This window comes from Crotalus tigris, unplaced genomic scaffold, assembly GCF_016545835.1.
Source record: "Crotalus tigris isolate CLP2741 ecotype Arizona unplaced genomic scaffold, ASM1654583v1 scf7180000017764.6130737, whole genome shotgun sequence".
In the NCBI taxonomy this organism is placed as follows: domain Eukaryota; kingdom Metazoa; phylum Chordata; class Lepidosauria; order Squamata; family Viperidae; genus Crotalus; species Crotalus tigris.
The window spans coordinates 4631964-4645479 of record NW_024096618.1 but is presented as its reverse complement, the minus strand read 5'-3'; the positions used below and the strand labels follow the sequence as shown (position 1 = coordinate 4645479).

The following is a 13516-nucleotide window of genomic DNA, read 5'->3' as shown; positions in this document are numbered from 1 at the left end:
AATGTATTAACTTTATCCAATATTGCTGCCCACTTTTTATTTTTATTTTTCCAGTTTGCTAATCTGTCACATTTATTTGAATACTCTTGAGACAGGAATTGGTCCTGCAGAATTCATTAACCTATCAGTCCAAACCGTTAACCTGAAAATCCTGTATTATTACAATAACAGAACACAATGTTTAGTAAAGTTACTATACTGTTTTGTAGGTAATACACGCACTAAAACATGTAATCAAATACAATATGAAAATCAGACCCATATCGTAGCAAACAATACTTAATACATTTAAACATAGAATTAAGCTTTTTCCAAGGAAAGCAAAAGCACATGTATTTACTGGCCGTAAAATACTTAATACCTTACTATTAAATGCTTCATCAGTTTTTTTAAATCAACCTCTGAATTACGGCAAGTACTGCCTGCAGGATTATAAAAAACAAAGGGTAGGGATGAATGTAGCAGACTGCTACTACAATCTAAATTTGCAGTTTAGAACTATTCTTATTAAGTGAGGCTTTTAATAATAGACTGGCATATGAAAAATCCATATTAAATACACATGCTATTAAGGTGGGTTGAGTTGCTGCTATTGCTACAAAATAAACTTTTCAATGAATATGAGGCTGAATATTACTGTCCACAGTAATGATCCACATTCTTACTGAATGGTGAGGTGGCATCTTGGGTTTGGTGCTGTTGAACTTGATAGAAACTTTGAGAATCTTGAGGTTACCATCTCCATCCTTCTAATATAATAGACTGTATTCAAGTTTCAATGTGACTTCTTCCATGTGTCAGAAATCCCAAAGCTTTCATAACGCACTATTCAGTATCACTAGATTAGTTGTGGGATTTCATGATTCAACTGCGATTTCAACATAACAAAAAGACCCCATCAAATGTGACTATAATCATCTTCCTTAAATTCAGTTTGTCTCTTTTATGGCAAGATAGTAGTTACAATTCAAACACATCACATATATTTAATTACAAAATGCTACCAAATGAGGCTTTGTAATCCGAATCCTGTATTTAAAGTAAATTATCAAGTATCAGTCATACAAATATCAGTACTCTCAGCAATGGCTAAATATTTACTTCTCTGGCTTTTTGGTATAGTTACATAATTTGTAACCAAAATCATTGAAGATAAACTGAGGAAGCAAATGTCTACATGAATAGCAACCCTGGACTTTTAAAGTGATTAAATTTATTATTTGATCTTATTTTTATGTGCTGGGATCCTGTGGATTCTTTTTCCCTGTGTGTAGATTTCATAAGTATTGTGCACACACACACGCACACACACACAGAGAACAGAGGTAGAATCCAGTCAAGTCAAAAGAACTTGAGAAACGAAGAGAGATGAGATCCTTTGTTTCCCAAGAATAGAAAATGATTAGTGCTTGCACTTAAAGCGGTATACAAGTCTAATAAATAAATAAATAAATTAGCTATAGCCCTCAACTTATAACTGTAATGGAGCCTGCCTATTATCACTGTGGCAGTTGTTAAGCAAGTCATCCATGTGATTGCCTTGGACTTTTCCCCATGCCCCTTCCCGGGTCACGCTTCAGTCCATTTCCCTTTTCCGAAGATCACCTTCAGGAAGGAGAAGCTGCTCACAGCCTTCCTATAACTACAAAGAAGTAGCTACAATTCTTCAGCCATGATAAATTGTGACCACTCCCAAAATGGTAGTCACTTCTAGGACAGCACCCTGTGACCCTCCACATAGGAAAGCTGTGGGGCAGATTAGCTGTTTCTCTTTCCCAAAGGCAATCTCTGAGAATATTGTATACGTGACTAGAGGGATGCTGTACAGCCGTAACTTTGTGTGCAAGTTGTAAATGCCTCTGTTCAGTGCTATCGTAATTTTGAACAGTTGCTGAATAAATGGTTGTCATTGAAAACTACTACTTGTAGATACTTTCCTCTGTTTCCATGTTTATGGAAGGACTTTGGTTAAGAAGAACCTCTCTTAGAACTACAGGATCAAAGCACTATAATACTCTGTTTTGTTCTGAAAAAAGTCATCTGGAAATCTATTTTCCCAATGTTTGGGATTTCAAAAAGCATCCATCTTGTAGACCACTGAGGAAACAGACTGCAGGGTCTCAGAGGCTTTCAACCAGATGCAGCTGACCTGTTTTTCCAGAGGCACACAGCAGGTGATGTGTTATGTTTGTTCCTATATTTTCTGAAATCTGTTGGGAATTTAACATCCTACGTGTACATCTTCGTCCTTCAGAAAATGAATCCTAGAGGAAAAGCTTGCCATTTTCTCAAATGTCTATCACGTTGCTCAAGGCTACTGAAAAACCAACAGTCAACAAAGAGGCAAGTAGATGATCTGACTCCCCATTCTCCACTTTGATCTAGATTCCCCAGTTTAGCTTGTTAAACTGGAATGGGTGGGTGGGAAGAGACAGGTCACAGCTCATCTCTGCCAGGCCATTTGCATGAAAAGAAAAGATGAGAAAAAGATAAAAAAGGGAAGTTGGGAAATGGTAGGGAACCCTCTACCTGTCAAAAAAATTGAAAGACAAGAGTTTAATCTGTTGGGTACATAGCTGGAAAACATGTACCCCATTTAATATACAAAGATTTTGCCTTCATTCCTTTCATGTAACCCCCCCCCCCTTAATATTGTAATGAAATTACCTTCATTAATAAAATTGTAGTTTTTTTCCAACATGTTGGACTTCAGTGAGACCTCTGCAGGAGCTTGTGGGAATATCTGCTGTAGAGTACTGCAAGAAAGTTGCCAAAGTGTCTTGGAGAATAATTCCCCTTCTACCTTGGCCTTTTGACACAAATATTACCAGCCAAACATCCATTCAAGTGGAATAAAAAAAAAGGGGGGGGGAACACTGTCTCTCTGCCCTTTTATCCCAAGAGAGAGGTTATATGAGGACAGGGTCCCAAGAACAGCAGGGGACCCAAAGCCTACAATCCATGGTATTTTAGGTTTGCTATGTACATTGATCATAGAATGATGGTTCCCGCAGTAGGGAAACTGGTTCAAGACTGAGGAGAAACGTCTTCAGCCATGTGCAGTACTGCAGGCCACTTTAGCTGACTGTGTTCAGCAGGTCAGCGGTTCAAATCTCACCGGCTCAAGGTTGACTCAGCCTTCCATCCTTCCGGGGTAGGTAAAATGAGGACCCAGATTGTTGGGGGCAATGTAAATATATATATACATTGCTTACTGGTGTACACCGCTTAGAGAGTGCTTGCACTTAAAGCGGTATGTAAGTCTCAGAAATAAAAAATAAATAAATAAATAAATAAATAAATAAATAATGTTGGATCCTGCAACATTATTCTGGGACACGTATATTTGCCTTCATTCGTAAGGAACTCATTGTCAAAGTATATGTGTGTAGTTTATGATACATTCTTCTCCAGGCCTCCGCAGCCATCCTCTACCTGTAACATTGCCACAACTTTCCTAACTCCCAGCCTCTTTGAAGGAGGAAGCTTTGGGATGGCATTTTCAACACAGAACTTGAGGTCACTATAACATGAAGAAAAACACCAATGTTTTTATGGTACTTGATGCCTGTCCTTAAGAACATTCCAATCCCCCAGTTATTGTTCACAGTGGGACATTTAAGGAGTTTTAACCTTTGATTCTGTGAATGTTTGTACTAACCAAGTATTTGTTCAAGCTCCTCCTCTGACTTCCATGCCCTTTCCTTCAAAATAAAAATCAAACACTTTGGTGTTGGAGACGGCTGAAGATGGTTGCTGAGCATGAGGCCAAAGGCCACATCCAGCAAAGTCTTGTCTACCTGAAATAAAAAACGGAGATTATGATGTGCACTTTTGTGGAAGGTCTTCCCAGCCATGCTAATACCAAAGGACATCCCAGAAGTATTGGTGAATGTGGTGCCTCAGTAACATCCTCATCTTTTGTTCCCATGGTGCCTATCTACAGGAAGAAAAAGACATCAAGGAACATGGATTCCACACATGAATCCATGGCTGGTGGGACTTTGCTGTAAGGGCAAAAGAAGGAAGAGACATCAGCACTTGATTTTGTCAACAAGGATGGGTTTCATTCTCCCAAGAGAATAGGATCCACAGGGTCATCTGCTAGGAGATATGGGGAGATCAAGCTATCCTCTATAAAAGAAACATAATTTACCTAAAATCATATGCCACAAGAAATGCAGCTAGTGCTGCAAAGAAGCTGTTTAATTTGTCTTCCAACATAGTCTGGCAGGAAACAGGAATGGAGAGAAGCAGCAAATTCAGTCAACCAGGTTGCTCCAGACCTTTTTTTTTTTCCTGTCCCAGCCCCTTTTGACCTGCTATTCTTGTCCAAAGGAAAATTAACCCCAAGTTAAGAATCCCTTGCATGAGTCTGTTTTTGAAAGTTTCATTCTGTTTCTCTGTCAAATTTAGTTTTTGCTAACTCTTCTGAAAATCCTGAGGTAGCTTTTCTCCTTCCTACTAATGTGGAATAATAATGAACAATCACTAAATAATGATGTGTCTGCATAATTACTGGAATAATGCTGTGTAGCAGTATGTGACTAACCTAATGCGCATTGCACTTGGATATAATATATGTAGCAAACTCTCTCCATTGTATAACCGTGGGAAATGGACCTAATGTATTACAATGTGTATTACAATGTATATCCCTTTGTTCCTGAGAAAGGGAAAGTATAAAACTAAAGTTTGAACCCGCCCTCGGGGTTCAGAATTGCTTGTTGCTATAGCTTCTGAACCTGCGCAATAAATCTCTCTGCTAAACCCTCTGGAATTCCTAAGAGTCCTTTCGTATTCCACAAGACTACTGCTACTTTCCCTCCATCCTCTTTTGCTTGACTCCAATTGCCACCTGCCTCCCACTTATTTATAAGCACAGCAAGGTTGTAGACATCTTTGTTTTGGGGCACTGTTCATTTGCCTCTTCTGCTTCCGCTGAAACAGAGCAGTGATTGCACTGAAGGCCTGAATAATAATATTTGGCTGGTGGAACAGAAAAGAGTCAGCTTGTAAGTCAAGGAGGCTTGTGAGGTGTTTTGTCCACAATAGTTTCTCTTTCAGAGAGGAAGCTTGAAATCCTTCTGGGACTCTCCTTCCTGAGGAATCTTTTGTACCAAACTGAGATTGGACAAAAGAAATTGAGATGAAAACATGACAGCAAAGCCCAGCCATGGGACTTTTTACATCCAAGGGGTATTGTGTGGTTGCTGTAAGTCTTTTTTCTAAAGAATGTTCCTTTTCTCTGAGTCTAAGCTGTCCTTTGTGGGGAAATCTGAGAAAGGAGAAACAGGTGCTGGGATCCTCAGCAAATTTTGAGGTCTCTTCCAGATGATGAAATCCTGCCAAAATCAACTCTATCTTTGTTCCCTTTGAGACCCAGTTTCATCCATTAAAAAGCTTTTGTGATTCTCAAGCAGGCTCCTGGCCATGAGAGAAGTCTCACTGAGGTCTTAGGCATGTCCTTCCTATAGATTCTAGTGGTTAAGGCACCTGGCTGGAAACCAGGAGGCACTGAGTTCAGGTGCTGACTGAGGCAAGAAAACCACTGGGGGACTTTGTGCTGGTCACTCTCTCTCAGCCCCACCCACCTCACAGGGTTGTTGTTATGGGGAAAACAAGAGGAAGGAGGATTAGATATGTTCACTTCCTTGAATTGTGAGGGCAATTCGGAAATAAACCTCCGTTTGGTTATCAATGACAGACACTCACAGATACAGAACTTTTATTATACACAGTAGAAAACTACATTACATTACTTTTCGACATAATCGCCACTCAAATTGAGGCACTTGTCATAATGTCTTTGGTTTGAAATGCCTTAGTAGTGGTCGCTCAGCACCAGCTCTGGGTTATGGGGGGAGGTCTCTTTTCTGCGAAGTTCAAGATGGCGCAGAGACAAAATCCAGGCCAACAAACCAAGAACCCCTTCCTCTCCAACCGCCCTCCCTTCCCTTCAGGTTTTCCTCCCACGGGACCTTCTGGAAAACCTCCCCATTCCTTGCCAGAGATCTTGAATTCACAAGGGCAAATTTAGACCACGGTTTGCCTACAGATCTGAGAAGCATGGTTTTACTGCAGAAACCAAACTTCAAAGCTGCATTTTGCCAGATCAAGGATAGGTCAGTGGCAAAGATAAGCAAGTTGAACTGTTAAGAGACACAAACCTTTGGGGGGAGGGGGACTATATTAAACCAGAAAACACTCTCTAAAGCAGAAGCTCTCAAACCCTGAATTGCACTTCCTAGGAAGAAATGAACGAACTTAAGAGGAGGTGCAAACTGGGTAAGCTTTGCCCTTAAAATAACACACTCAATGTGAGAATCAACTCCATTTCTCTCTGAACAACTGGGTGATGGTCAAATGAATTCATTCTTCATTGGGAGCATTTCTTCTGGAACTAGGTTTCAGGTTTCCCGTCTTAGAGAAGCCACCTTGGTGTTGAAAGTCAGCTGAACTGAAGAGGAAGAGGTAGAAAATGAAAGCTGCCATGATAAGTCTCACTCAGGTGTGTGGCTTAATAGAGCTTCAGTACCAAGGGGCAGTCTACCTTGGAAGATCTAGGCCTCATGAATAAAAAGGAAAAAAACTGATCCTTTGGCTTTCTGAAAAGAGCAGCATCCCTCAATACTAGAACTTGTCTAAAAGAGAATCCTGTGATTTGATGTTCAGCTTCATTATCCTATAAAATATTTTCTTTGGGTAGAATCTATTCTACAATTGTTTTTCTGGTCTAGACTGCTTATGAGAAATGATATCTAAATTTAAAAACCCAGGGAGAAAATCTCTCTCTCTCTCTCTCTCTCTCTCTCTCTCTCTCTCTCTCTCTCTCTCTCTCTCTCTCTCTCTCTCTCAAAATCTCTCTCTGTCCTTAAACACAGCATCATCTAACAATACTTTGGCATTCAGAAAAAGAGTTTCTGCACCTAAGCAGAAATAACAAACCCTAGATAGATATTGAGACCAAAAGAAACCCAACATCTAATCACAAAGGGAATCAAACTGGAAGCTGACCAGGAGATGCATCAGGCAGTCTTGCTTAATCAGCTAGCTCAGTGGAGCTTCCATATGAAGAGGCAGTCTACAACCAAAGAGCCTTTGGTGGCAAAAGATAAGCATTAGGCAGCTTTGGTGGTTTGTTAGTAGGTTCCTACAGATTTGGACTGGCATTGGTGTCTGTAGAAAAGGTGGAGAAGGTGAGCTTTCATTGGATCCCAAGGGAGGCCTGTCATCTCCCAGGGATTCTACTGGGTTGATGATGTTATCCATCCAGCTCAACTGCCACTTTCTTTGGGCAATCTGAGGGAAGATGGCTTTCAAGAGGTAAGGAGATCTTCAGAAGGGCTGCTGGGCTCTTCTCCAGTTTAGAGCCAACTTCTCAGAGGATTGGGAGATTTCAGGGATGGGGACAGCCCTTTGTTGTCCTCTTAGGAAAAGGGACCTGGGGCAAATTTGTTCCAGAGCAGTTTTATCTTTAATTCCTTATTGGTGCTAAGAGACTGGGTTGGTTACTCCCCAATTAATCAGGATCACATGGCGTACTTAAGCTCCAAATTAAGGAACATTTTAAAATTTGAAAACTCACATGGTTGTGGAACACCTTCAGTCCTGTAAAACCAAACCAAGTTTAAAAGTGATAAGCTCAACCCAGAAGCATTATTTTTCCACTCTGCTTTTTTAAATCCAAGGGATTCTGGAAAATAGGCTTCAGTTGTTCCCTTCCCTTCCCTTCCTTTCTCTCTCTTCTAGGGCCAAGTTATTTTCCTGCTTCCGGAGGAAAACAAGGAAGGCGAGCGATCCAGGGGCCGATGCTCCCAGTTCCCCAACCTGCTGACTGGAGGACAGCACCAAGGCTCCTGAGCAAAGACGAGTCGCTTTCGTTGTGGATGTGGAGCTCCAGAAAGTGGAGCGATGTGGTGAGTAGATGCTCAGGGATGGGCTGGGACCTTGAGTAGGAGAGGAAGCAGCTCTTTAGGAGGGGATTCCTCCATGTAGGGATAGACAGGTGGTCCTTGACTTACAACAGTTCATGGAGTGACCGTTTCAAGGTATAATAGCACGGAGGAAAATGGCATGGTCGTTTTTCACACTTACGACCGCTGCAGCATCCCCACTATCAAATTCAGACACTGACTCATAATTAGGATAGTTGTAGTATCCCAGGGTCTTGTGAGCATCTTTTGCGACCTTCTGCCAAGAAAAATCAATGGGGAAGCAATGATTCAATTAACAGCTGTGTCAAGGAAGGTCATAAGATGGGACAAAAGTCAATTAACAAATGTCGGGTCACAAGGGGAAAAACGCTGCAAAGATGAGCCTGGTTTTGGAGGGTTTTCTTCATCTGGGGGAGACCTAAAACTTTGCCGAGCACCTGCCTCTCCATTCCCAGATCTCCCCAGAAAGGACACGACAGAAAAAAAGAAGAAAATTTTCTTCAAGACAAAGGACATCAGAAGGCTTCTTGCTGCAGAAGAGACCGATGGAGGAGCCAGAAGATATGGGAAGAGGTCCATGAGAGGATGCAGAAGACAGACCAACCAGTAGGTACCCCTGGGAATCAGAGGGTCCCATAGCTCAGCCTTTCTCCCAGGGGGGAATCCCAGTCTCAATGGGATTCAAACTTTTCCTCGGCAGGGAGAGAGACTCAGAAGGGTTTCAACCTTCCCTTCTGAAAAGGAGAAGACGGGGGACCCTGGGACTAAGTTGCCCAACAGCCTCCCCAACTTACAGCCTAACTCTTCTCTCTTGCAGCAGGAGCGCAGTATCGTTCGGGGCCTCTCTTCCATCGCCACTCTGTTTCAGCTGAAGCGGAGTGGGCAAATGGCAGACCCAGAGCCAAGAAACAAGGACCTCTACAGCCTGGCTGTCTTGGTAGGTCAGAGGGAGGCAGGGGCCATTGGAGGCAAGCAAAACAGGACAGGGAAACAGGAGCAGTAGACAAGCTTCCCCTGGACGGTTAAAATGTATCCTGTGCAAAGGGTCCTTAAGCAGGGGCTAACCCTCCTTTGTACTGAGAGGGAAGCTGTGGCAGAAGAAGAGGTCAAAAGGGGCTGGGAGAAATAGGAAGGGCTGGGCTGGAGCATCAAGGCTGACTTTCCCTTCTCTGCTTCTCTCCACTCTTGATTCCTGCCAGGCTCTGATGGAGGACAACAATTTAAGCAGCTTCACGGCAGGACTAGCTGCAATGCTTGCAGTCTACGACATCAGGTCCGCCTTTTCTTTCTTTTGCCTGCTATTCTCTCGGGAAAAATGAACCCCACAGCTGTTCACTAAGATGGCCACTGATGTCTCTTCTTTCCTTTGATCTCACAGCAAGGTTCCTCCAGCCATGGACCCAAAAGTTGAGTCTCGCCTCCTGAAAATCTTTGGGTCCGTGTGGTTGTCCTCCATGAAAAACGGAGAGGAGAATATTTCTGAGGTACCACCTTCAGCAACATTTCTGGGAGTTCCTTTCTGGTACTGGAACAGCTGGAAAAACATTTCACACATCATCATCCCTGTCTTTCATTTCAGGAAGAGAAGAAGCTGCTGGAAGACGTCTTTGGCCTCCTGCTCCGAGGTCTTCTGCAACAATCGGCCAAAACGGAGCATTTCATTTTTATTTTAAAGGTAAGGGCATCCATGTCCCAGGGAAGCTTGAAGGGACATTGGGCCCTTGGAAACATTCACCAAATCCGTTGTTAGAACTCCAGTGAAATCGTCCACTGGGAACAATCTAAGTAGGGGATAGTTCTTAAGGACAGGCATCAAGGAGGATGGGAATCCGGCTTCCCACAAGCGCTGTTTTCCAACATTCAGGGACCTCTTCACAAAGAAGCCTCTTTATCTCTAATGCTCCATGGCCAGAATTGCAGATGAGAGACAAAACTTGTTTATGGGGTCCTTTGCTTCAAATGCCATCCCATCCTTCCACCTTCCACCAAAGAAGCTGGGAGTAGCTATAGAGGGAGTGGGCGGCTTTAAAGGCCTGAGGAATGTACCCTAAATTACACAGGTGTGTTTGACAATGAGCTTCCCAAGAATAGTAACAAAGGTAATGTTTTTGCTCCAATTCCACAGCACTTTGAGAAACACGGACGGCAATGCTTCACGTCTGCCTGGAATCAGCTACTCTATTGTGGAATCCACCAAAGTAGAATCAACGTATGTAGAAACATCAAAATAAGACTGCACATTTTGGGTCCTCCACTGTTTTTGGGACCCCATCCTCATATAACCCCTCTCTCTTGGGAGATAAGGACAGGGGGGCAAGGGGTTCTTTTTCCTTTGCTTCCACTTTATGGCAGACTAGGGAATCCCTACACATGGTGTTTTATAGCTGATGTTTGTATTCATGGGCCCAACTGAACATAGGGAATGACTCAGCAAGACACTTTGGCAACAGTACGATGGACTTCTTTCTTTCTCTTCCAGCTCACTGAAGCCCAGAGGACATTTCCACACTTTCCAGTGAAGATTGTGCAGGCTGGATATGAAGACAGATTCATCAATGAAGGTAACTTTCTTTTGGAACATTAAGAGAGGTCTGTGTGTGTGTGTGTGTGTGTGCGTTTGTGTGCAGGTATCAGCACATGAAAGGAAGGATAACACCCCCCCCCCTTGTATCCAAAATGGGGTTTAAGTACTCCTCAACTTTCAACTGGTCACATAACAGTTATTCAAAGTTAAGACACAGCGGAAAGTTAAGTTAAGCAGTCCTGTGATCACATTTTGGGCGCTTGGCAATCGGTCCACACTTAAGAGCAGTTGCAGCGTATTGTGGTTATGTGATCATGTTTTCCAATTTTTGTTGTTGTGTTGCTTTCTGGACAAAAATAGATGACAAAACTGATCTATGAATAATCTGGATTTGGATTCATGACCACATTACTTGCTTTAAGACCACTTACCAACCATTAGAAAAATGATCGTATAATTGGCCAAAATTCTGGACTCAATTATTGTTGTAAATTGAGGACTACCCTTATCTGGTTTCCAGATGCTTAAATGTCAGCATCTCTGTATCCTTCGCGTGTTCTCATTGTGCTGATAGGCAGACGCTTCCCTTCCATTTGCCACCTTCCTTCCTTCATTTGTCTCAACTTTTGTCCCCATGCAGGTGACCTAACAATAGAGGAGCTCTGACGTCTTCACTCCCTGCCGCCGTTGGACACAGAAGGATGGATCAAAAGGATTTCCAGTCTATCTGAAGGAAAGTCCCTTCGTTTCTCCCATTTAGAATCAATTACTCTTCTGAACTTAAAATACAGTAAATTCTGATATTTCTGCTTTCAGGTTCTTGGACCGCCTCATCCCTTCAAGAACAGATCTCTCAGCTACTGAAGACCACCACTGATTTTGGAAGATCGCGAGAAGGCTACTCGTGTTGTGGAGCAGATACAAACTCTCGTCCGTTTTTGTGTGCTGCAGCAGGTTGGTGATGTGGAGGGTTGGACTAACAAACGATTCACTTTCTGCAAATGTGGCCTTTCTCTCTCTCGAGTATAGGATTCATGTTGTTTTTTGCAATGTGGTTTTTCTGTCTCCTTAGGACTTTGGGACAGCAATCAACATGGCGCCTGGAACTCACCTCCTTCCTTCGACTGTTACCAACTGGGCCATCCTCTCTCCAGGCTGGAGGAACCATGAAAGACTCTGCGATTCCACAGGCCCCACTGATGGATGGACTAAGAGATTTCATAGGGAAACGTCAGCCCTTCCAGCTAATGTTTCTGGCATCTATCTGATATTTATATGTCCCCAATTATATGCCGCTCATTTAAGAGAAACACGAGATAAAGAAAATAGAAATTCAGCAAAAAGAGCTACTTGAACAGCATCTTGCAAGTCTTAAACTACAAACTTCCAACTGCAACTTTTTATTTCTGGATCCATTACAGCGGCTGCTTCCTACGTTTCTTTCTCTGACCTTTGAAGTTACTGAGGGCTCCTCCTGACACATTCCATTACCCTAATTTAGGTTACAATAGTATGTCCATTTCCAGCACACTTCTTCATTTGAGACTGATATTCTTCTCATGCACCTCTGTGCAGTATGAGGAATGTGATGAGTCAAGTACTTTTATTATTTTATCAAAATATAATATGGTGAACTACAAGAAAACTGAAAATAATGGGGAAAGAAAGGAAGAAAAGAGAAAGGAAAAGTGTAGGAAAAGGGGAAAAAGAGAAGAGAAGAAAAGGAAAGCATTGAGTTACAATGTCTTTTGGAGCAGTAGACTAAGCAATAACTTACAACCTCAACTTTTTATTTCACAAAATAATATATATATAATAATATAAATATAAGGTGCCAATGGGTCAAAGCAATCCATACATCAGAGCAAAAAAAGACTATTATTGATGGAGACTTAACTAAACCATGTCAAATCTCAAAGAGTAGGAGGAAAGGAAGCCCCTTATCTCCCCTGCTGTTTACCTCTGTGCTGGAAGTTTTCAATAAAGATATAAGGCAAGATGAAAAAATCACAAGTATAAATCTTAAAAAGGAAGTGACAGCATTTATTGATGGGTTTGTTATCCAGAAAATACACGAAAGAATATTTGATGAAGAAACTAAACGACTTTCGAGTTTAGTGGACTATAAAACAGAAAAAAACAATGTTTGTTAAGAATATGGAACTGAGGACTATGAAATACTAAATAAAAAGTCAGGATTTAAGTTGGAGAAAAAGTTGGAATATCTGAGTTTATAGGGAAAACAAAATTCTGAACTGTTTCAAAATAACTTTGAGCCTTTTTGTCACCAAATCTAATATGGAGAACTAGAAGGAAAATGAAAATAATGGGAAACAAAGGGAAGAAAACAGAATGAGGAAAATGTGTAGGAAAAGGCGGAGAAGCGAAGAGAAGAGAAGAGAAGAGAAGAGAAGAGAAGAGAAGAGAAGAGAAGAGAAGAGAAGAGAAGAGAAGCACTGAGTTACAATTTCTTTTGGAGCAGTAGAATAAGCAATAACATACAATCTCAACTTTTTAATTCACAAAATATTATACATAAGGTGCCAAAACAGTTTATAACACTGGTGAAAGCAACCCATATGTCATATCAAGCAAAGTTTATTATTTTTTTTTATTGAAATTTTTTAAAGACTTTTACAAAAGACAAAAAACAACAATACCAACAACAACAAGAAGAAGAAAAAACAAAACAAAACAACTCCCCCCCCCACCCCTCCCAAACCACCCATTCCCTCCCCCCCCCCCGAGCTTCCCAGAGCAGAATATAGGCTTAATTAAAAAAAGTTAAACAAATTATAATGGAGACTTAACTAAACCAAGTCAAATCCCAAAGGATACAAGGAAAGGAAGCCCCTTATCTCCCCTGCTGTTTGCATCAGTGTTGGAAGTTTTCAATAAAGATATTAGGCAAGATGAGAAAATCACAAGTATAAATCTTAAAAAGGAAGCTTATAAACTCATTTGCTGATGAGTTATCCAGAAAAAACACTATAGAATATTTGATAAAGAAACTAAATGACTTTGGAGCTTTAGTGGGCTATAAAATAAATAAACA

At 41.5% G+C, this 13516-nt stretch overlaps 1 protein-coding gene across 2 annotated transcripts; it reads left to right on the top strand.

Moving 5' to 3' along the window:
- The first annotated feature begins 7795 nt into the window (after window positions 1–7795).
- LOC120307068 lies at window positions 7796–13079 on the top strand. Of its 2 annotated transcripts, XM_039341329.1 has the most exons (9): window positions 7796–7919; window positions 8393–8874; window positions 9137–9210; window positions 9316–9421; window positions 9517–9612; window positions 10063–10146; window positions 10417–10498; window positions 11102–11415; window positions 11534–13079. In XM_039341329.1, exons 2-8 carry the CDS (start codon window positions 8824–8826, stop codon window positions 11125–11127), a joined length of 519 nt encoding a protein of 172 aa, XP_039197263.1. In that variant the 5' UTR covers window positions 7796–7919; window positions 8393–8823; the 3' UTR covers window positions 11128–11415; window positions 11534–13079. The 2 variants fall into 2 exon arrangements, with proteins under 2 accessions (XP_039197263.1, XP_039197262.1); XM_039341328.1 differs by lacking the exons at window positions 11102–11415; window positions 11534–13079 and having other exon boundaries at window positions 10063–10443.
- The last annotated feature ends 437 nt before the right edge of the window (window positions 13080–13516 follow it).

Coding starts and splice junctions, on each gene's coding strand:
- LOC120307068 (XM_039341328.1), top strand. CDS start 8,824: ATGGCAGACCCAGAGCCAAGAAACAAGGACCTCTACAGCCTGGCTGTC. Junction 8,875..9,136: donor TCTACAGCCTGGCTGTCTTG/GTAGGTCAGAGG, acceptor GATTCCTGCCAG/GCTCTGATGGAGGACAACAA. Junction 9,211..9,315: donor CTTGCAGTCTACGACATCAG/GTCCGCCTTTTC, acceptor TTGATCTCACAG/CAAGGTTCCTCCAGCCATGG.